The sequence below is a fragment of the Pocillopora verrucosa genome, chromosome 5, assembly GCF_036669915.1.
Source record: "Pocillopora verrucosa isolate sample1 chromosome 5, ASM3666991v2, whole genome shotgun sequence".
Taxonomy (NCBI): Eukaryota; Metazoa; Cnidaria; class Anthozoa; order Scleractinia; family Pocilloporidae; genus Pocillopora; species Pocillopora verrucosa.
The window spans coordinates 16,794,544-16,817,546 of record NC_089316.1 but is presented as its reverse complement, the minus strand read 5'-3'; the positions used below and the strand labels follow the sequence as shown (position 1 = coordinate 16,817,546).

The 23,003-nt window shown below is 37.4% G+C and overlaps 2 protein-coding genes across 2 annotated transcripts in view; both read right to left on the bottom strand.

Moving 5' to 3' along the window:
• LOC136281023 (cell death abnormality protein 1-like) overlaps positions 1 to 1,567 on the bottom strand; it is a 3,956-nt gene extending 2,389 nt beyond the window's left edge. Inside the window, exons 1-2 of the mRNA XM_066167201.1 lie at positions 1,418 to 1,567; positions 1 to 462 (exon numbers count right to left, since the gene is read on the bottom strand). The exon at positions 1 to 462 is cut by the window's left edge and continues 258 nt beyond it. Of these exons, the coding sequence (XP_066023298.1) occupies positions 1 to 462; positions 1,418 to 1,424 (469 nt within the window). The 5' untranslated portion in view covers positions 1,425 to 1,567. The remainder of the gene's footprint in view (positions 463 to 1,417) is intronic.
• Positions 1,568 to 5,066: 3,499 nt separating this feature from the next.
• Positions 5,067 to 22,740, bottom strand: LOC131794988 (fibrillin-2-like). The gene is made up of 16 exons (XM_066166438.1): positions 22,421 to 22,740; positions 20,790 to 20,912; positions 20,527 to 20,649; positions 15,817 to 15,939; positions 14,965 to 15,087; positions 14,707 to 14,829; positions 14,433 to 14,555; positions 13,102 to 13,224; positions 11,272 to 11,394; positions 11,010 to 11,132; positions 10,738 to 10,860; positions 9,078 to 9,200; positions 8,568 to 8,690; positions 7,075 to 7,197; positions 6,339 to 6,473; positions 5,067 to 5,698 (listed from the first exon to the last, which is right to left on the bottom strand). The coding sequence occupies exons 1-16, from the start codon at positions 22,662 to 22,664 to the stop codon at positions 5,325 to 5,327; spliced, it is 2,352 nt and encodes a 783-aa protein (XP_066022535.1). The 5' UTR covers positions 22,665 to 22,740; the 3' UTR covers positions 5,067 to 5,324.
• Between the last annotated feature and the right edge of the window lie 263 nt (positions 22,741 to 23,003).

The following is a 23,003-nucleotide window of genomic DNA, read 5'->3' as shown; positions in this document are numbered from 1 at the left end:
TATGAGCGTCGCAAGTTTGTGTACGAGAGCTCCCCATACATTGCATAATACATCGTTGTGCTCCACCGTTGCAATTCTGATTGCATTCTTCCCCGCTGCATTTCAGATTACATGTTTGCACTCCCCCGTTGCATGCTTGATGACCGTGACCCGAAGTTAATGAGTGACTTCTCTTTAAGATACATTTACGAGCGTTGCACGCTTGATTACAGGTTTGACCGGTGCATTCCATTTGACATATTCGCACTCTACGACTGCAAGACTGCTTACACTCTCTCTTGGTGCAATTTAGAAAACATATTCGAGAATTACATTTTTGATAACAATGATCTACGCTACAGTCCAGTTTACAAGTGTAATTACCAACGTTGCAATTCTGCTCACAGGTAGTGTTTTGCTCATTACATTTCAGCGTACACGGGTCGTTCTTACCGTTGCAAACATCATCTACAAACCCAAAACCTGAATGATGATAATGGAAAGAAGAAAAGTTTCACAGGAATGAAAATTCTTTAAATAAATCCAATGTGATATGCAACTCTCGAATACATCGGGCAACGAGTACTTATCGACAGTGCCGCTACAGCAAATCGTACAAGTTATTAGCACATGTTAACATTCATCTGTTTCATTCACAAGTATTTTACAAAAACGGAGCTGATTGACTTTTTCAAATTGGCGATAAAAAAAATTTATAGATTACAAAGAACGATTTCTTCAGCATCAAACAGTCCGTTTTACTCTTTTATCAGGACAAGCTTTAAAAATTGTTTTAACATTTTTAGTTTTCTGATATTGACTTATCTACTTTCGACAGGTGGCCCTCTGTCACAGTCGGATATGACGCATTGTCACCATGTACGGAAATAAATGCCATTTTCAAGGCTAGGCCTACTCTGAGACCTTGAGTCGCTGCAACTTTAGGCGACTTTGGGTGATTTGAGGTGATTTAAGGCGACTTAAGCAAAATTGGCACAAATACCATTTTCAGCGCTCTTTGCACATATAAGTGGCCATGGCCCTTGCAAAGTCTAATCTAGTAAGTTCGGCCATTGCAAAGTGAAAGGAGAACTTTTTGCAAACCATCCAGTTAGTTATTCCAGATTCCCTATATCTATAAATTGAAATATCAGGCGTAAACTTTACCATCTAATCATGCAAAAGAGCCATTCACATCGACACGATGGGCCCTATGTTAAATTTGAATTTAAGCCTGTGCCTTAATAATGGTGTAGTGCTCTGGTTCCCCGAAGAACTCTTCCTTAAAATAATTGTCTTGTTTTGTAACAGGATGCTGGTCTGTATAGCTCTAACACAAAATAGTCTAAAACACTCTTGGCTCAATCAGTCTCTGCCTCCCTTTTTCACGATGCTACTTTGCAGAAATTAATGTCTTAAAAGGAGCATGGATACTCACTCAGCATACTTGTCAGTAGCAGCGCAGTCGCCCATATTTAACAAGTTTTTTATATCATGCCTCGTCTTTGGGAATTACGTTTGTGTCAGTATCACCGTTCGAAGAATATACACTATTTTTCCAATTTGTATGATTATACTCCAGATTCGAGCAAAGTTTCCTTTCACAGTATCTTTTAGAGACTGGATGGAATTATCTTCTCGTGATTATTTCACCTTGTCTCAAAACCGAATACCGTTCGTTATTTTGTGCTTGAGCCAGCTGTTGGTTGTTATATTATGTAGAAATTTGACTCTCATGCTAATTATTAAATCCTGTCTTTCTGCTGCAATTTAATCGTAAAAAGGGTTTCGGCACCTGTTTAAAACTTCAGTAAAACAAATACATAAAGTAAAAAATTAGCATTTTAAGAAAATTTCCATTCGAATTGACATAACTAATAGGGCAAAAAACAGTTTATATGATTTTTTTTTATGATAATAATAATAATAATGATAATAATAATAATAATTACATAGTTTAGCTCCAGTAAGTGGCGATTGTAAGTATTCATTTTCAAGTAAGTATTCGTTTTCGATGATACATATATTTACATTTCCCTCTGTTCTAAATGTGAGCATGATAGTTCCACATGTTGCTTTTGTCGGTTATGAGGGTTCCTTATCCTTATACATAAATACAAATTTTTGGCTCGAGAAGTCGAGAGGAATCCTTATATGTGGTTGGCATGAATTGAATTTTTGCGGTGGGCGAATTCTCTGTAATATGTGGAAGTACATTACCAAACAAAACACAGAATGTGAAAGGCGTCTCTCAAGTTCAGCCCCGTTCGTTTCCTTCCTATGAACGGCCAAGGACGCCGGGACCAAGGAGCTACAATGTTATGTTACTGAACTCCCTTTAGATAATTTCATGATGGATTGATTGTGTGAGTCTAACAGCGGGTAAACAAACGAATATACGGAGATACGAGGTAATTTGAATCATCAACTGAGTTGATAATATAATTTTGGCCGCTCTAAACAGTTTCTAAAGCTGACTCAAGCGTGAGCCCTTCGTCATATTTCTCAAAATATATGAATTAGTAAATAATTAATAGTATGAAAGTTCTGTTATCCTCTTTCATGAAATTGTCTCATAGTGGTATTCTAATAAGCGCATTTATTTGTTTTTTTAGCACAATACCTGTATGATAATTGAGTAGCTTTTCTTGTTAATCAAATTCTTCATATACGCAACGTTTTTCAAAATTTCATACTCGGAATTTATGAATCCAAACGAACTAATGAATCAGGAATACTAGCTATTGACAGTCGTGATATAGGAAGACAATGATGATTCAACTGAAACGTTTGGTAGGTGGGAGAACATACAACTGAGACCAGTTGTTTTATGGATCTATCAACATAATTTCAAATTTTCAAATGAAAGGTCCTACAAAGGGATGATTTAGCGCTTTGCGCCCATGCATTACAGCCTAATATAGTCTGAAAATCACAAAGTAGAGGAGAAAGCATCGGAGAAATTGAAGAAATATATAATTGAAGGAAAGATGTTGGTTTGGTTCGTTGTTTTCGTATTTTAGTTCAGTTAATGCTGTTTTAAATGTTCATCGATCTGATTGCGCAACACTGCGGTCATGAATCTTCCGTCTATGGCGAGATGCTTAAGCGAAATGTCTTTAAAGTAATTAAAACTTCCGTCAAATTCGCTCCAGTATCTTCAGGCTTACAACGGCGACATCAGATGCCAAAGCTTTAATTACGACATGCAAACTGGATAACAGCATCTTGGAAGTGAGACCTGAAGATTTCGTTTTTAACAATTTTAGATGTTACGATTACATATTACTATTACAGATATTACGGTTGAATGTTCACTGGTTCGAGTAGCGGTGACTTTTTTTCGATATTTTGCCGAGTTATCTGAAGACCGAAAAATATCCGTAACTGCCTTTTGCTGATGGTATCCATGAGTGCACGAGGATTTGTCAACAAGTGTTAATACAATTGGATCCTACTACTGGTTCTGTAGCCATAGTTATATGGGAAAGGGAAGACTATAACATAGCTATTCAGAAAAGTGAGATCATATAATCCTCGAAAACTATTCTTCAAAAATCAGCATTCCTTCAAATGCCTGCATCTCCACTCTGCTCCTCCATTTAGGTCCTGTCTACATATTTTTTTCACCCGCTAAAAATGGCAAAATAACGAAATTAGACCAATACAGGATAAAAGTAGTTTATATTCAAATCAATTTACGTTTGATTATTACATAGAATGTCGAACTTATCAGTACAAACGACCAAAACCAGGAAAACCACGTACGTCACTGGAATATAATACCGTGACAATTACCTTGAACCCTGCTGATTTGGTTTCCAAGGAAAAGCAGGAACAAAGATGTCGACCGAATGTCCACCCATGATGAGATATTTTATGCTCAGCACAGTTTGGCCGGATGGCACTCATCCATCAGCAGCTGAGGGCGCATATAACAGAACAGTTTGTTTCCGATATACTAGTTTACATTGTTGTGAATATTCAGTTGTCATTCGAGTGAGAAAGTGTTTATTGTATTTTTTTTTTTTAGAGGGCACGGAAACGAATCCTGTAATCTGATTGGTTCTTAAAATTGGTTTCTTTCAGCGCTTTGTAACCACCCCATCTCCGAAATATGGTTGCGCGGGCTCAACGGCATCCGAATACCGTGTGCCAAATCCAAATAAACTTTTCCGAATTACCGCTGACTTTGTTTCAGTAGCCATCCTTTTTCATGCAAATCCAACATACTTTTAAAGCATTGCACTATCAAGAGTGCACTCTTGGGATCCGGAAACTGGGATTAGAAGTGGGAGGATGGGGGGATAAACTTGCTTCTGTTGTCAACTATTGAAAGATGACTTAAATTGCGGACTTCGCACCCACTTCTCTGCCTGTCCACCCCATTCCGTGATAGTATCAAGTCACACGGAAGGTATTCTGCTCTAAATCATAAAAAAGCAATACGCAATAAGAGTCACAAGATAGTTGGAAAGAAGAAGCGACCTCATATCAAGGGTGTAACAGAAAACCGATGAGAATAAAGGAGTAAATGTAAATTTCAAAAACATTCTAGTTCATTAAAAGTCATTAATCAGTGAGGCCTTTCCTCAGAAGAAAAGAAAAATTCTGAAGTTGTATGAAAAATATATCGAGCAATTTCCTGGACCGACCCTAAAAACTGTTTAACAGGATTTCCTATGACATTTTTATGATAATAACTGTTGCTATGCGACTATTTAAAACTTCAGTCCCTTGGTCAACAAACGTGTAATATTGGTTCGACTACTAGGAGCGAAAGTTGGTTTCGAGCGCTTTGAATACAACTTTGGCCTTCGGGTGTTTCGGAAAACAGTTGCCAGCCACTTTAATTACCTCAGGAGCCCATAGCTTCTGTTACCTTTCATAAAATTTTAGACTTCAGATAAATTAATAAACCCAGAGATGATAATGAATTTATTGATAAAGGTATTAAGGTAAAATTAAGGCGAGATACTCTAGTGATTGTAGAAGAATCCAGCTTTTAAACAGATGTTTTATGGGATGACAAATTATACCAGAAGCGTCAGTATCTGGGATCAAGAAACTTACTTTCTAATTAAATACACTACTTGGTCCTTTGACAGTTCTTATTAACTATTAATCAAATGAGATTTCATACCCAGCATCATTAAAACTCTTATAATATATATAACATGTGACAGTTCGTCACCGACGTAAAAAGATTGGCAATATACACCAGCTTATATAACGATGGTATTAACGATCGCGATAAGGAGTGGGCTACGGTAACTCGTAAAGTACATTGTTCACAAGAATCTCTTTATGACGTGTATCATTTTGTGAAGTTATTAGACTCAGATTTAGTCCGTGCCACAGTAGCGGGAAGAACAGAAAGAGAGCTGAGCAAGTTTGTAAATAAAAAATGATCCACAATTTTTAACTAAAATGTTAATTAAAGATTTGCAACCTGTAGAACGATCGCTAAAGCAGACCCTCCTGGAAACCTCATCATCATCCACTGTAGGATGAGCATCAACCAACCAGCCTGACCAGTCTGTACCACATCTGTATGCTGGCACACGCGTTGTTGGCATTTTAGTTCCTGCAGCTCCCACAAAACGATACCATCCCACGAGGAGTTGGTCGTCACAAAATATTGGACCAAAGAGCGGTGTATTGAAACTGCTTCTTCTGTTGGCATCACTCAGGTTGTGGTAATTATAACATGGATCGGCTAAAAAATTGGATGATAATTGTGAAAAGGAAATTTTCTTGTTATCTTAATCATGTCGTAGCTCAAAGGAATCGCTTGGAGCTATAGACTTGTAACTTTCACTCCACCATCGTTTTTACTTTTATTTTCCTATCTATGTATGGAAGATATTCCTTTGACCCAAAGATAGCGGATGCTAATCGAGTGGGGGTTAATTCTACTTTCACTAAATTAAATTTAACTTAATTAAATTACACTGGAATAATACAGAAATTAAAAAAATAAAAAGAGGAAAATGAGAGACGTTTATTGTGAAGGAGTTAAATTAAATTTGTGAAGAGAAACTTACATCGTTCTCTAAAAATGACGTAGCATTAAAGTTGGAGACTTAGTTTACTACGCATGTAAATTAGTCCAAAACTTTGCAGTCAAAACAAGAAAAAATTCCCCAGCCACCTCCTCCTACTCATCCCTAAAATATATTTAATGTGATTAAAGTTCGCATGGAATCAAGAGTGCCAGCAATTTCTTAGCGTATTAGGTGACAAGGATTTATGCTTCCTCTTAACAAATATTTGTATTACCAACTCTGCGTGCTCCTTGGTAACATTTAACAAGACGTACATTATCAAGTTACGAAGCCTGAATATAAAAAACTTACCTTCACATATAGAACCATTCCCAATATAGGTAGGATTGCAAGAGCAGTTGTAAGAACTCTGGGTATTAACGCAAGAGGCATTAGGATGGCAGTCGTTCATTTTGACGCCATAAACCTCACTACACTCGTCAATGTCTAAAAGAGAACGTTTTTAGTTGAGAGATATGGTAAAGATTTGTAACGAGCAAAGAACAAGTTAAACCGAGTTATATCTAGTATCCTTTACACTTTTAGTATTAGCAATGAAGTAAGTTTCCAGTATGGAGACAGTGCAAGAAAGACGGAAATTTTTTAGGTCAGTATTCTTGTTAAGGAATACATATGTCAAACATTTTCTTCAGCGTAGACCAAAATTCTTGATGCTTCTGTTCGAGAAACAAGCTCAACATTAATTTTCCTTTTCTACATAAATGTATTTCAGCCACCAAACTTAGTTTGTTAAAATAAGTACAGTTTCTATCCTGTGAATACAACTGCTTCTCGTGTCTCATTTCAGTACTGATACACATAATATGGAGTTCAATACATACATAGCCACTGGATGTATCTCATTCGCAGGACTGGATATGGCCATGAGAATAACGATTCTCCGCGTAAATGTTGTTCATTTTTGGATATCACTCCACTTACAATGTCTGAAGTTGTAAATAACATTGCATATTTCCAAGTATGGAAATTTTGGGCAGGCCCTTGATATTCTTAAAAGTAGCATTGTATGATGCTAAGTCTAATATACCTTGGCATGACTGTCCGTCCCCAGTGTATCCTTCCTTACAAGTGCAGTTGTGAGAGCCGTCAGTGTTGATACAATTCGCAGTCACGTTACAAGCATGGCTTCCATTGAGGCACTCATTGATATCTAGTAGTACAAATGATATAGATATAGAATACTTCATGGAAAGTATGTCTGGATGGTACTTACGTATGAGTGCGTAACATCGGAAATCGAGAGAGTGAGCGCAGCAAACGAGTAAGATTTTTTACATACCATACGGACCGACATTACATGATGCATTTGGTTTAGTATCTAGTTTTTATTTACACAGGGAGAATAAATTCCTCTTTAATGACAATTAATTGTTAAACAGACTTAAGTCAATAGTTTATAAATCGATCATGAAAGATACAAACCATATGAATTTCCCTCACAGCTAGCAAAAGCTAACAAACTGATACCTCTCAATACTTGAAACAAGGGATGTTAAGCCTGCGGGTTTATAATCTTGTCTGTTTTTCAGTCGAAAAGAGCGAATAAACTCCGCAAGATACATGTTTAGTTCCTCAGGCAATATTGTGTGTACTTCAATAATTGAAATAACAGACATTTTCAATGAGCGCCTGGGCTCTTATTGAAAATTTAGGCTAAAAATGGGAGGGGAAGAGGCACTTATTTGTAGGGATGACGCTTCATCGATTAGTCGATAAGAGCACTTCTTAAGTTACCCAGCAATAGGACATAAAATCAAAATAATAGATAATAAATAAAGGAATTCTGCAAGCAAATGAAGATAGAAAAATTTGGTGTAGAAAATAAATTGTTCTGCTGTACTGATTGCGCTGTTGTTGAGGGTTGAAAAGTTATAAATAAGTGTGGCAGTACCTTGTACCTATGCTATTTAAAAAAGTGAGGGGAGAGAACGGTTGGGGGGAGGTAGTTATCCGAGCGTGGCCGCATATTCGAGAAAAATATTCCTAATAATAGTGAGATGATAAATCCCTTATTCGTTCGATGGTTTATCATATAATACGAAAAGAAATCTTGCTCAGTGCCTTCTTTTATCCTCGTTCCTTCAGGGCTCAGAAAAATTCTAAGCAACTCGTGAAATATCCGCGCCTATAATATTTTAAACCAGCGAAAATTGTGTATCTATGCATATGATGACATCCGTAACTAAAAAGAAATACGAGGTGGGGCGTGAAAACCATTGTGTTGCCTCTTGATCATGAGCCCAGTTACGAAGACAATTCTAATTATGGAAAGCTATCGCTGTCATATTCTACACTGACAAGACTTACAGATGCAACTATGAGAACCATTGGTATTGGTGCAGTTAGCATTAGCATCACAAATACCATCGCTGCATTCTCATTAATATTTGTGAACACAATAGATTTGCAAAGGGCAACTGAATAGAGGAAAAGACAATCTTGGCCAGTTTGTTGGATAACAAGGCAATTATTTGTGATGAAAAGTTATTCTGTTTTTTTCTAAGTCTAATCTAATTTTACCTTGGCATGACTCTCCTTTTCCAGTGTATCCTTCCTTGCAGGTGCAGCTATGGGAGCCATTAGTGTTGGTACAATTCGCATTTACGTCACAATCATGGCTTCCATTGCTGCATTCGTCGATATCTAGAAGCATAAGTGATACACAAAAAGTATGGTAATAGAAATACCAGAGTGGTGCGTGACAACAGGTCTCTAAAATGAGGGCTAATTTCCATGGGTAATCGTTTGTATGCAAAGCTGCTTGTTTTAAATATTGTAGACTACTCTTAATCACAATGACATGACTGTACATGTCCGGTGTATCCTTCCTTGCAAGTACAAATATGAGAACCATCTGTGTTGTTACAGTTTGAATTAACATGGCAAACATGGTTACCTTCGCTACACTCATTGACATTTGAGAACAAAAATAAATTGCCAAAACGTAACTCGACAGAAACAAACATCAGATTTCTAAGTTTTAGAGGAAATAGTTTCTTCTATTTGCTAAGTCTAATGCAGTGATTATACCTCGGCATGACTGTCCGTCCCCAGTGTATCCTTCCCTACAGGTGCAGTTGTGAGAGCCGTCAGTGTTGGTACAATTTGCAGTTACGTCACAAGCATGGCTGCCACCGAGGCACTCATCGATATCTAAAAGTACAAATGATATAGATATAGAATACTCCATAGAAAGTCTCTGTGTATGGTATTTACGCACCAGCTCGTAGTATCCGAAATCGAGAGTGTCATTATTGATCATAGTGAGTGATCATTATTTAAGTGTGATTTAGTTTAGTGTTCTTCTTGCTCCAGAATAAAACGTGTGTGTGTCTTACAATCTACGCCTCCTGTTCTTTTAAAAAAGAACCACAACAGAGGGAGTGAACGCAGCAGACGAGAAAGACTTTTGATATAAAGCAACGATTCTTTACATACCTTACGGACAGACTTTACGTGATGTATTAGGTTTATTATATAGTTTACATGTACATAAGAAGAGTAAATTCCTCTTTTATAACAATTAATTGTCAAATGGACAATGGTTTATAAATCGATCATGAAAGATAAAAACCATCTAAATTTCCTTTCTCGATAACCAGGCATGTTAAGCCTGAGGGTTCCTAATCTTCTCTGTCTTTAAGTTGAAAAGAGTTCATATACTCCGCAAGATACATGTTTAGTTCCTCAGGCGATATTGTTTGTACTTCAATAATTGAAATATTAGACATTTTCAATGAGCACTTAGGCGCTTATTGAAAATTTCGGCTAAAACTGGGAGAGGGAGGGGGCACTCATTTGTAGGATGGGCAATTTGGCGATAAGTCGAAAAGGGCGCTTCTTAAGTTAACTCAGCAATGGGACATCAAAATCAAAATAAAGGATAATACATAAAGGAACTCTGCAAACACATGAAGATTAAAAAAATCTGAAATTGAGAGTAAAATTATTCTGCTGTACTGATTGCGCTGTTGTTGAAGGTTGACAAGTTATAAAAAAAATGTGGCAGTAGAAACAGATTTTCTTTGTATCTACACTATTTGAAAAAGTGAGGGAGAGAAGGGTGGGGTGGAGGGGTTATCCGAGCGTAGCCGCATATTCGAAAAAAATATTCCAGGTAATGATTAAATGATTAATCCCATATGCGATGGTTTATCATATACTACGAGAAGAAATCTTGCTCATTGCACTAAATTACCCTCGTTCCTTTCGCGCTCGGAAAAATACCAAGCAACTCGTAAAATATCCGCGCGTATTATATTTTAAATCTTCGAAAAATGTAAATGTGTGTATATGGTGAAACCCGTAACTTAATAGAATTACGAGGTCGGGGCGTGAAAATCATTAAGTCGCTTCTTTGATCATAACCTTAGTTACGAAGACAATACTTATTATGAAAAGCTGCTTTGCTCGACATGAAGTATCGCTTTTCTAATCTACGTTGGCGAGACTGTCCATTTATAATGTATCCTTCTTAGCAGATGCAATTATATGAACCATTTGTGTTGGTACAGTTAGCATTAGCATCACAAACATGAATACTGCATTCATCAATATCTTTAAACACAATAGATTTGCAAAGGGCAACTGAATAGAGGAAAAGACAATCTTAGCCAGTTTTTTGGATAACAAGGCAATTATTTGTGATGAAAAGTTATTCTGTTTTTTTCTAAGTCTAATCTAATTTTACCCTGGCATGACTCTCCTTTTCCAGTGTATCCTTCCTTGCAGGTGCAGCTATGGGATCCATTAATGTTGGTACAATTCGCATTTACGTCACAATCATGGCTTCCATTGCTGCATTCGTCGATATCTAGAAGCATAAGTGATATACAAAAACTATGGTAATAGAAATACGAGATAATGCGTGACAACAGGTCTCCAAAATGAGGGTTAATTTCCATGGGCAATCGTTTATATGCAAAGCTCTTGTTTTAATTAGTGTAGGCAACTCTTACTCACCTTGACATGACTGTCCATCTCCAGTGTATCCTTCTTTGCAAGTACAAATGTGAGAACCATCTGTGTTGTTACAGTTCGAATTGACATCGCAAACATGGTTGCCATCGCTACACTCATTGACATCTGAGAACAAAAATGAATTGCCGAAACGTTACTTGACAGAGACAATCATCAAATTTCTGAGTTTTTAAAGAAAGAGTTTTTTTTTTATTTGTGGGAAACTTCATTCTGCTATTTGCTAAGTCTAATGTAATGATTATACCTTGGCATGAGTGTCCGTCCCCAGTGTATCCTACCTTACAGGTGCAGTTGTGGGAGCCGTCAGTGTTGGTGCAATTCGCACTCACGTCACAAGCATGGCTTCTATTGAGGCACTCATCGATATCTAGTAGTACAAATAATATGGATATAGAATACTTCATAGAAAGTCTGTCTGTGTGGTATTTACGCATGAGATCGTAGTATCGGAAGTCGAGGGAGTGAACGCAGCAAACGTGTGAGATTTTTGATATAAAGCAACGATTGTTTATATACCATGCGGACTGACTTTACGTGATGTATTAGGTTTATTATATAGTATACATGTTCATAAGGAGAGTAAATTCCTCTTTTATAGCATTTAATTGTCAAACAGACAATGGTTTATAAATCGATCATGAAAGATAAAAGCCATATCAATTTCCCTTCTCGATAGAAATATTGCAACATAGTGACAGCTGGCAAAAAAATACCTCTCAATACTTGAAACAAGGCATGTTAAGCTTAAGTCGAAAAGAGCGAATAAACTCCGCAAGATACAGATTTACTTCCTCGGGCGATATTGTGTCTACTTTAATAATTGAAATAATAGACATTTTCAAGGAGCACTTGAGCGCTTATTAAAAATTTCCGCTAAAAATGGGAGGGGGAGGGGCACTTGTTTGTAGAGAGGGCGCTTTATCGATTAGTCGAGAGGGGCGCTTCTTAAATTACTTTGGCAATAAGACATAAAATCAAAATAATAGATGATACATAAAAAATTCTCTGCAAGCACATGAAGATAGAAAAACTGAAATGGAAAATAGAATTATTCTGCCGTACTGATTGCGCTGTCGTTAAAGGTTGAAAAGTTACATAAAAAGTGTGGCAGAAAAAATAGATTTTCCTTGTATCTACTCTATTTAAAAAAAGTGAGGGAGAGAAGGGTGGGGTGGGGGCGGTTATCCCAGCGTGGCCGTATATTCGAGAAAAATATTCCAGGTAATGGTTAAATGATATATCCCTTATTCGATGGTATCGAATATATCATATAATACGAGAAGAAATTTTGCTCATTGCTCAAAATTATCCTGTTTCCTTCCGCACTCGGAAAAATACCGAGCAACTTGTAAAATATCCGCGCGTATTATATTCTAAAACATCAAAAAATGTGAATGTATGCATATGATGAAACACGTAACTTAATAGAAATACGAGGTCGGGGCGTGAAAATCATCACGCTACCTCTCGATCATAACCTCAGTTACGAAGACAATACTTGTTGTGGAAAGCTGCTTTGCTCGACATCAAGTACCGCTGTTCTAATCTACACTGGCAAGACTGTCCATTTATAATGTATCCTTCCTTACAGATGCAATTATATGAACCATTAGTGTTGGTACAGTTAGCATTAGAATCACATACATGGCTATCATCGTTGCATTCATCAATATGAAAACAATCTATTTGAAAAGGGTAACTGACTAGAGAAAAAAAATTTTAAACAGTTTGTTGGATAACAAGACAATTATTTGTGATGAACAGTTATTCTCCTTTTTTCAAAATCTAAACTAATTTTACTTTGGCATAACACTCCTTTTCCAGTGTATCCTTCTTTGCAGGTGCAGCTATATGAGCCATTAGTGTTTGTACAATTCGCATTTGTGTCACAATCATGGCTTCCTTTGCTGCATTCGTCGATATCTAGCAGCGTTAGTGATGTATAAAAGGTAATTTAATAGAAATACAATAGTGGTGCGTAAAAACAGGTCTCTAAAATGAGGGCTAATTTCCTTAGGCAATTGTTTCTATGCAAAGTTGCTTGTTTTAAATAGTGAAGGCTACTCTTATTCACCTTGACATGACTGTCCATCTCCTGTGTATCCTTCTTTGCAAGTACAAATATGAGAACCATTTGTGTTGTTACAGTTCGAATTAACATGGCAAACATGGTTGCCATTGCTACACTCATTGACATCTGTGAACAAAAATTAATTGCGAAAACGTTACTAGACAGAGAGAAAAACATCAAATTTCTAAGTTTTAATGGAAAGAGTTTTTTTAATTATTATTTTTGAGAAACTTTATTCTGCTATTTGCTGGGTCAAATGTAATGATTATATCTTGGCATGAATGCCCGTCTCCAGTGTATCCTTCCTTACAGGCGCAGATATAAGAGTCGTCAGTGTTAGTACAGTTCGCATTTATGTCACATACATAGCTTCCAGCGCTGCACTCGTCGAAGCCTGGGTACAAAAGTAATGAAGTAAGGAACACCTAAAGAGCGTGAAAACATTCATTTTAACTTTAACCCTGGGAGGAAATATGACATCGTTCTGGCCTGATCGGTAGGTAAAAAAGGTAGCTTATTAGAGGAACAACACGAGAGCGTGAAAACAATAGTTATCTGCTCATTATTAACCATCTTGTAACTTTTAGAAGCCGTATTCAGAAGCCTACTTCACTGTTGTTGAACACGAACGCTTGCAAAACCCCTCCCAAAGCTATTTAACCACACAGATAATTACATCCGCTCTCATTGACTACTTTGCAACTTTGGGATGTACTTTTTTGGAATAACTTTATTTGTTATAAGAGCCACATACTTGCAAAACACCCCACCGGGTAATTCAAACAGACAGATAACATTATACAATTGAAATTTTCCACTGGAACGCTCTGAAGTTTTTTAAATAGGCTACTGTCACGGCCTCGCGGCTACCTGTGTGCGCGTGCACGTTCTGTCAATGAATCGCTTGCCTCTTTTATTTAAAAGCATCTTTCCAGCTTATCGTTCTTACTCTAATATTGATCAGAAGACAAACAACGCTAGCTTTACGTTTTTTTGTAGAAATTGGTATTTTAATTTATGTAGCTTTAGATATCGAATTTGAAGGAACAGTCTCGCAGGGTTTGGACAAAGATCAGTCTGACAGGGTTTGAACAACGTAGACGAAAGTGCTCCTACTTGTTTCCTTCTTTAATGGCTCACCATTTACATGACCAAACTGAATCATGTAAACATGACTATCACCGTTGCATTCATCAATATCTGTGAACACAATAGATTTGCAAATGATAACTGAATAGGGAAAAAAAATAGTCTACCCAGTTTGTCGGATAACAAGGAAATTATTTGTAATGAACAGTTATTCTACTTTTTTTCTAAGTCTAATCTAATTTTACCTTGACATGACTCTCCTTTTCCAGTGTATCCTTCCTTACAGGTGCAGCTATGGGAGCCATTAAGGTTTGTACAATTCGCATTCACGTCACAATCATGGCTTCCATTGCTGCATTCATCGATATCTAGAAGCATAAGTGATGTATAAGAGGGAACGCAATAGAAATATGAGAGTGGTGCGTAAAAACAGGTCTCTAAAATGTGGGTTAATTTCCATGGGCGATAGTTTATGTGCAAGGCTGCTTGTTTTAAAAAGTGTAGGCTATTCTTATTCACCTTGACATGACTGTCCGTCTCCAGAGTATCCTTCCTTGCAAGTACAAATGTGAGAACCATCTGTGTTGTTACAGTTCGAATTAACATCGCAAACATGGTTGCCATCGCTACACTCATTGACATCTGTGAACAAAGATGAATTGAAAAACGTTACTTGACAGAGACAATCATCAAATTTCTGTCTTTAACGAAAGAGATTTTTTTTATTTGTGGGAAACTTCATTCTGTTATTTGCTTAGTCTAATTTAATGATTATACCTTGGCATGAGTGTCCGTCCCCAATGTATCCTTCCTTACAGGTGCAGTTGTGGGAGCCGTCAGTGTTGGTACAATCCGCAGTCACGTCACAAGCATGGCTTCTACTGAGGCACTCATCGATATCTTGTAGTACATAGTATCGGAAGTCGAGCGAGTGAACGCAAACGAGTAAGATTTTTGATATAAAGCAACGATTGTTCATATACCGTACGGGCAGACTTTATGTGATGTATTAGGTTTATTATATAGTTTGCATGTACGTAAGGAGAGTTAATCCTCTTTTATAACATTTAATTGTCAAACAGACAATGGTTTATAAATCGATCAGGAAAGATAAAAACCATACAAATTTCCCTTCTCGATAGAAATAATACAACATACTGACAGCTGGCAAAAAATATCAAAATACCTCTAAATACTTGAGAAAAGGCATCTTAAGCCTGAGTGTTCATAATCTTCCCTGTCTCTAAGTCGAAAAGAGCGAATAAACCCCGCAAGATACATGTTTAACATCTAGCTGGTAAAATTTCCGCGCGTATTATATTTTAGACTTTCGAAAAATGTTAATGCACGCATATGATAAAACCCGTAACTTAATAGAAATACGAGGTCGGGGCGTGAAAATCATCACGCCGCCTCATGATCATAACCTCAGTTACAAAGACGATACTTGTCATGGAAAGCTGCTTTGCTCAACATCAAGTACCGCTCTTCTACTCTAAATTGGCAAGACTGCATATCCGCGCGTATTATATTCTAAAGCATCGAAAAATGTGAATGTATGCATATGATGAAACTTGTAACTTAATAGAAATACGAGGTCGGGGCGTGAAAATCATAATCTAATTTTACCTCGGCATGACTCTCCTTTTCCACTGTATCCTTCCTTACAGGTGCAGCTATGGGAGCCATTAGTGTTTGCACAATTCGCATTTACGTCACAATCATGGCTTCCTTTGCTGCATTCGTCGATATCTAGCAACGTTAGTGTTGTATAAAAAGTAATTTTAAAAAAATACAATAGTGGTGCGTGAAAACTCACACAAAAAGTCAAGGTGTTATGGTGACACCAAAAAAGTGTAAATTTATGCAGCCGTGTGAGCACCATTTTGGTGTTTCATCAACGCTGAAACGGTGTTCTTTTACACCAACGTGGTGTAAATTCGTTTTCATGTCATGTAACTGAAGTGTAACTATACACCACAATGGTGCTAACTTATCATTGTTTTAGTGTACTTTAACTCTAAAAGAGTGTTTCTTGACACTGAATTGGTGTAAAATGCCTTGCAGCTGTGCCAACACCAAGACGAGGTGATTTTACACTGTTATGAATTTTACACTCAATTGGTGTAAATCAGCACTTCCACTAGTGTTATAAAACAACACCCTATGTGTTGTAGTAACACTCTTAATGGTGAAATTAACTCCAAAGCTACGAAGACATTTGAATGCGATGGGGTTCTCTTGTTCTCACCTTTATTATTTTCAATCTCAAACTCACCAACGAAACATAAAAAATAAAGCCTTAGCAGTTTTGTTCGTTCAGAAATTGCAATAATTTGTTTGGCAGTCTTGCGCTATCATAAACTTTTAAAATGTATCTCTGCAAGGAGAGATGCACATTTACACATTCTTTTGGATACTACACATAACACAATAAATACGACAATAACAAAGTAATCGGCGCCTCTGTGTGCCCCCCATTTATCTTTATTAAGAGCTCCTGCTCCCCACTGATAAAGATAATGTCTGGGGAGCATAATTTCCCCTCAAATATGATGAAGGGAGGCATTCCTGTCCTTCCCGGGCACTTTTTTTTGCTTCAGGAGCATTCTACAGAATAAAATAAGGAAACAAATCTGTATCAGTCACTTATTCTATCGTTAAGCAGTGTCAAAAGGAAGGCTGAAGGCAGTCTTTTATAGTGAATGCTTTGCCTGCCGCTCTATAGAATTGTAAGACAAGCAGATAAGGCTTTTCCGAACAAGAAACTACAAAGAAAACTAGTAGATTTAAGTGCTTGAAAGAAGAAACAATGTTTGCCTCATGTTCTATTTCTGCCTGTAAGACAGCAGCATTGAACTGCTTCTCAGCAACAGGTAACCCTTTGTAGGAGGCAAGTGTTACTTGGCCAAACTTTCCTTCTCCCAAGGTAGCATTTGAATCATGCAATCCAAATTTAAAATTTCCCCGGGAATATCCAGTAATGTCTTAATGGGAACAACACCCTTTGAACGGTTATCGCTTTATTCCTTTTCTAGAGACATCTGGGACTGAAGTGATTTTTCTTTTTCTCGCTCTACTTGGCGCCACATTTGGTAAAATTTATCCTCCTTTTTTTCGGTGTAAAGCAATTTCTATTCTGCTGCCTTTTCTTTTGTATTTTTCTTGTTTTAACTCCTAAAATGCATTTTTCTCCAGTTTCCTTTTTTCTGTCCGTTTCTCTTATTTCTAGCTAATCTCTGGCGTCATTTTTCCTCCATGGATCTTATCCAAGTTTTGTCTTGAACAGTTCCACTTCAAAAGAAACATGGAAGAAAAATTGTTTTTGTTGTTTTTGTTGTTGTTTTTTTTTTTTTGTTAGCCACCTGTCATCCCCTGCTGGTTCCCTTCACGTTCCAAGTAATGAGCGGTATTAAATATTTAATCCACTCAGCTTTGGAGCTAGTAAAAAGCGGAAAATCCGCTTTACATAACTATGGAAGTCCACAACATGACTGAATGGCTGGGGATAACAGTGACCATAGAAACTATGTTCAATCATACTCCAAAAATAGAAGGGAAACTTGAAATCGGTGAAAGTTAACCAGAAGTTACAGTGAAAATAGTCTAAAGTAAGTAGACACTTGGGCTATAGAAAAACTGTCAAATCTTGCCTTTAAAGGAACAAGTTAAATCACAAATATAAAAAATTGGAAACACGAACCGCAAACGGTGCTCTTTGTCTTGTCACCTAATATGCCTTAGATATAGAGCAGTACTTAATTGGAATATTGCGTCATGTATCTGTTACGGTCATGTTGACTCAGGCAGTTTGTACTCTAGTTAGTTTTTAGTCAACTATAAATCGTTACCTTTCTTCGCCAGAGCTATATCGTTTGAATCGTCCAGGTTTTTGCTGCAAGTTGGTGTACCGTGCATAAGTGGTTCATTCTCCGCAATCTCAATGATCTCTCCGGGCAACGGAAACGACGACTGCTCGCTCGCTTTGAGCTTTTCGATCTTGGCAAGTAGTTTAGCACGGACAGCCGCTGAGGGCACGAGGCTTTTCAGACTGTGTCTTCGTTCATGCAGAATAAAGCTTCTCCATCAACTAACTCGTCTCTTGATGTTCAAGAAAAAGTAAAAACCAAACAGAAAAAGAAGCAAAACAAGCAAAGAAGATAAGAACTTGAAAAGAAAGTATCCATAACCATCAAGGTGATTGTCATTTGGCGCCAAAACTGTATTTTCGGTTTGTGAAGAAGATACGTAAGTGTCACGGTGCATTTCAAGCAAATGTTTCTAGAGTAATTGCACAGTCGTTTGAATTCGTATCTTCAAACAAGTGAAAAGTTATCTGGAGTACATCTACATCAAACGTCCTTACTGGTAACAGTTTGGAGTTGCCTTGGCCTGTAAAAACTTCATGAAACGTGACTAGAACATCGGCCTACCAAAGAAGACATCGACAAATCCTTGAAATCCCTCTTTCTTCATCCATTCCATCACATCATCACGAGAAAAAAATAACTGAATTCATTCAGGTGTTTTCTGTCCGTAAAAATACCTAGATCGCGGAGCAAATTGACTTCCCTAAAATTTAGAGTGTCCGTTTGAATTGTCCGACAAGGATGTGAATTCTCTAAGCCAACACCCGTCACTTTCAACTCTTCCTCGCTATTCTCTGATTGGACGAGAAGACTGCGGGTGATAAGAAACTTGTTGTGATAATCTTGTAAGCGTATCGCGTGACACTTTATTTTCTAACTTAGTAATTAAGCTCAGGGTTTCATGACAGTTGGGTTACTTAAGATTTAAGTGTAGAATTGAACGTAGCACGGTAATGGCAGACTTGTAGTGAGAATGTTCGTGATAGAGAAAATCAATAATGGTCTGAAATAATTAAATAAGGAATTGTCAAGGGAAATTCTGCGTGCCCGTTTGGGGTGGAACATCCTGTGACGTTGCGTGATGTGTCGTTCGTGCAGCAAATATTGCGTGCGGGTGTAAATTACAGAAGTGTTGATCGGTCTATAATGAGAAACAGCTGTTAAAATCAAGTTGACAGGAAATAGCTTGGGATTTTAGTAAATCACGAATAAGTAATGTCAGTCTTGGATTTACGTAGTTCAGGCGTGTGTTTCCGTTGTAATAGCAGATAAATAGAATCATTATCTTGTAACAAAAGACTGGAGAACGATTGAATGTAGAGAGTTCGGATACTGTGGATCGTAAATAAACGCAAGAAATCGGAAAGATACAGTCCTATTGATTGTCGAACCAGCGCTCCTCAGAGATTTTTCTGGAGAATTTTGCAGCAAAACTCCGAAAAACGCCAAGAAATTGTTAATTCAGGCAATGATACTATGATGCGATGTTAAAAAATACAAAAATTTTTTATTACCACATATTTACCCGTTAAAGTGCCGCGGCGTTTGTTAAATTTTTCCGACCGGCCGATGCGGCGCTTAGTTAGTTAAAACTCGTTTGCCTTAGCGTTGATAGGTCATCGCGATGATCATCCCCATGACAAGGCAATACACTCCATCCTCTACTTTTTATGTCTGCAATAATATAAATATTTGGGCGTAACTCGTACAATACACGTTTTCATTGGTAGAGTTTCTTACTACAAAATTCAGCATCGAACAATGAACGCTTTTTTGTCAACTTATACTTCAAGTATTTTATCTTGCTTGTAGTCTGAGATTCTTAGTCAACGTGACACAAATGACAACTTCACGGCATACTTTTAAACAACGTGTCTTCGGAATCGCCTCTCTGGAGAAAATTCACCCCTTTCAGGATTCTCCTTTTGGCAGGCGACGGTCGATTTTCACCAGCTGACAACAACAGATTCACATAACTGACATACTTTCACTATAAAAGGATATGAAAGACATGTCAAGAATATTTTTGTGATTTCTCAGCCTATACGTCATTATTCTACTTCAGATCTGTTTGAAAAAGAAAACCCAGCGTTTAAGACATTTCACACTTGTTTGGTGTTATTTAACACTGAATTGCACACAGTTACACCACTCAGTGTGACTTTATAAACCGGTGGTTTTGAACCCTTGCAGGGGATTTCTTTACATAGCGAAAGGGTTAAAAAACGCCAGCAAGGTGTTATACAGTACTTTAGTTGGTGTTCCTTAACACTAACTTGGTGTAATGTTCTAATTACACCTGGTTGGTGTCGTGTCAACACCAATATGGTCTATAATTACACTGCCCTTGGTGTCACCGTAACATCCTCACTTTTTCTGTGCAGGCCTCTAAAATCAGGGCTAATTTTCATGGGTGATAGCTTATGAGCAAAGCTGCTTGTTTTAAATAGTGTGGGCTACTCTTATTTACCTTGACATGACTGTCCATCTCCTGTGTATCCTTCTTTGCAGGTACAAATATGAGAACCATTTGTATTGTTACAGTTAGAATTAACATGGCAAGCATGGTTGCCATTGCTACACTCATTGACATCTGTGAACAAAAATCAATTGCCAAACGTTACTTGACACGGAGACAAACATTAAATTTTTAAGTTTAATGGAGAGAGTGTTTTTTTTTATTTTTGAGAAACTTTATTCTGCTATTTGCTAGGTCGAATGCAGTGATTATACCTTGGCATGAATGCCCGTCTCCAGTGTATCCTTCCTTACAGGCGCAGATATAAGAGTCGTCAGTGTTAGTACAGTTCGCATTTATGTCACATACATAGCTTCCAGTGCTGCACTCGTCGATGCCTGGGGACACAAGTAATGTAGGAGAAGGTAGCTTAATAGAGGAACAACACAAGAGCGTGAAAACATTCATTTTAACTTTAACCCTGGGAGGAAATATGACATCGGTCTGGCCTGATTGTTGTCCGAAGAACATATAGTTCAGTGCAATCTAGAGTTAAAGAAAACAAAATATCAAAACAAAATCTCCTTTCTGGCCTACACAAGCGCATTAGATCATATCCACATGTATTTTGCGCTATATAAGTAATAAATTATCAAGGAAAAGCAAATTATTCGAGTGAACTTTCCATTTGTCATCGTGACACCCTACAATTGAAGACGCCATTAAAGTGAAATTAGAGCTGCTATTTCTACCTCCTACATCAAAACAGCATGGACTCAAGAACCGAAATTCGTGTGCAAAACTTGCGAGAACTCAGCTCATAGATTTAGTTCTTAATCTGTCACCACCATCATGAAATACGTACTCTTATATGTAACGTCTTAAAAATGTCACGCATGTACAACACTTTTCTCACACTTTTGCTTCGCTCTTTGATAAAATAGTCGAAAATAGACATCTTATTAACCATGCGTATCTGAGCAAGCTAATTTGCCTACTTGTATAAACTCCTGCTGCTGTCAGATAAGACGCGTAGGAGCATGAAACAAGTTTTTATTATTTCATTTCGTGCAGCGCTGTTTATTATTTTAAGAAAAAGTTATAAGACAATTTTAGTAAAGTTAATCCGGATCGCAAATGATCCAAAAATTGAACTGTGCATGATTCCTTTAAATATACGTGGAATGATGTAGATTTTTTCCCAGGCTCCATTAATGGATTAATTTATCACTAATCTAAGGCTAACTGATGAAACTATGTGTTAAGAAAATAACTGGAACAATGGCTATCTGCTCATCATTCTCGTACGCTTGGTACCCACTGAGTAATTCAAACAGGCAGATAATATTATACAATTGAAATTTTCCGCTGGAATGCTCTTAAGTCTTAAGTGCTCCTAAGTAGCCTCGCAGCTACTTATGTGCTCGTGCATGTTCTATCAACGGATCGCTTGCCTCTTTGATTTCCAAAGCACATTTAAAACTTATCGCTCTTACCCTAACATTGATGAGAGGACAAAAACGCCAGCTTTACGACTTTTTTATAGAATTGGTATTTTTAAATTAACGAAGCTTTTGATATCGAATTTGAAAAATAAATCTGGCGGGGTTTGGACAACGCGGACGAAAGTGCTCCTACATGTTTCCTTCTTTAATGCTTATTATTTACATTATCAAACTGAATACTTACTTTATCGTCTTGTCCATATATCTATTGATTAATTTTGTCCGTTAGCTTTTAGCTTCACGTGAAAATGAGATGATCACTTTCTACTACTGAGGACATCGACAATGACACATCGATGTGCTGAAATTTCGACCAACTTCTCTCTTTTGTTCAAATATGTTGTTTTTTTATCGTTGACTTCTGAATAAATAGCGAAAATTGAGTGACATCTGATACTTACCTTTCCTGTTATCATCACTTAGGTATTCCGAAACGTATTTTCTGATGAACACTGCCGCGATGATTGCAGAAATTGCCACTGCAATAGCAACAAGAATGACCATAACTCTTCGGTAGGATCTACAAGAACGATCGGCAGCTGTCAATAGATCTCTGCTTCCCGTAATGGAGAGTTGTTCTCCAAGACTTGCAGGTTTTGGATGGATATGACCCAAAGAGATAGTCTCGTTTTCTGACGACTCCATCTCAAAGGAGATCTCTAGGCGTGGATGCGGGATTTACTTCACTCTTAAGTTGCTGAGAAACAAAGTTACTTGCGTGAAAAAAGTCATCAGGCAGATGATTCCCTACACTCCAAGTTTTAGTTTATGACCAAAAAAGGTAAACCCAGCATCTCTCGTGATTCTAAAAGTCTGTTCGTCGGCGTGGCTTTCAGTTTCGAGTTTCAGTTTCGTAACTGTTAATGATGTGGTCATGCGTGATATTTTATGCATAAACGTGACCTTGACTCTCGATTGTTCGAGCCACATGTTACTCTTAGGTATTTTCCGGTACGTTAGGAACTCGGTTTCTTTTCCTTGTCC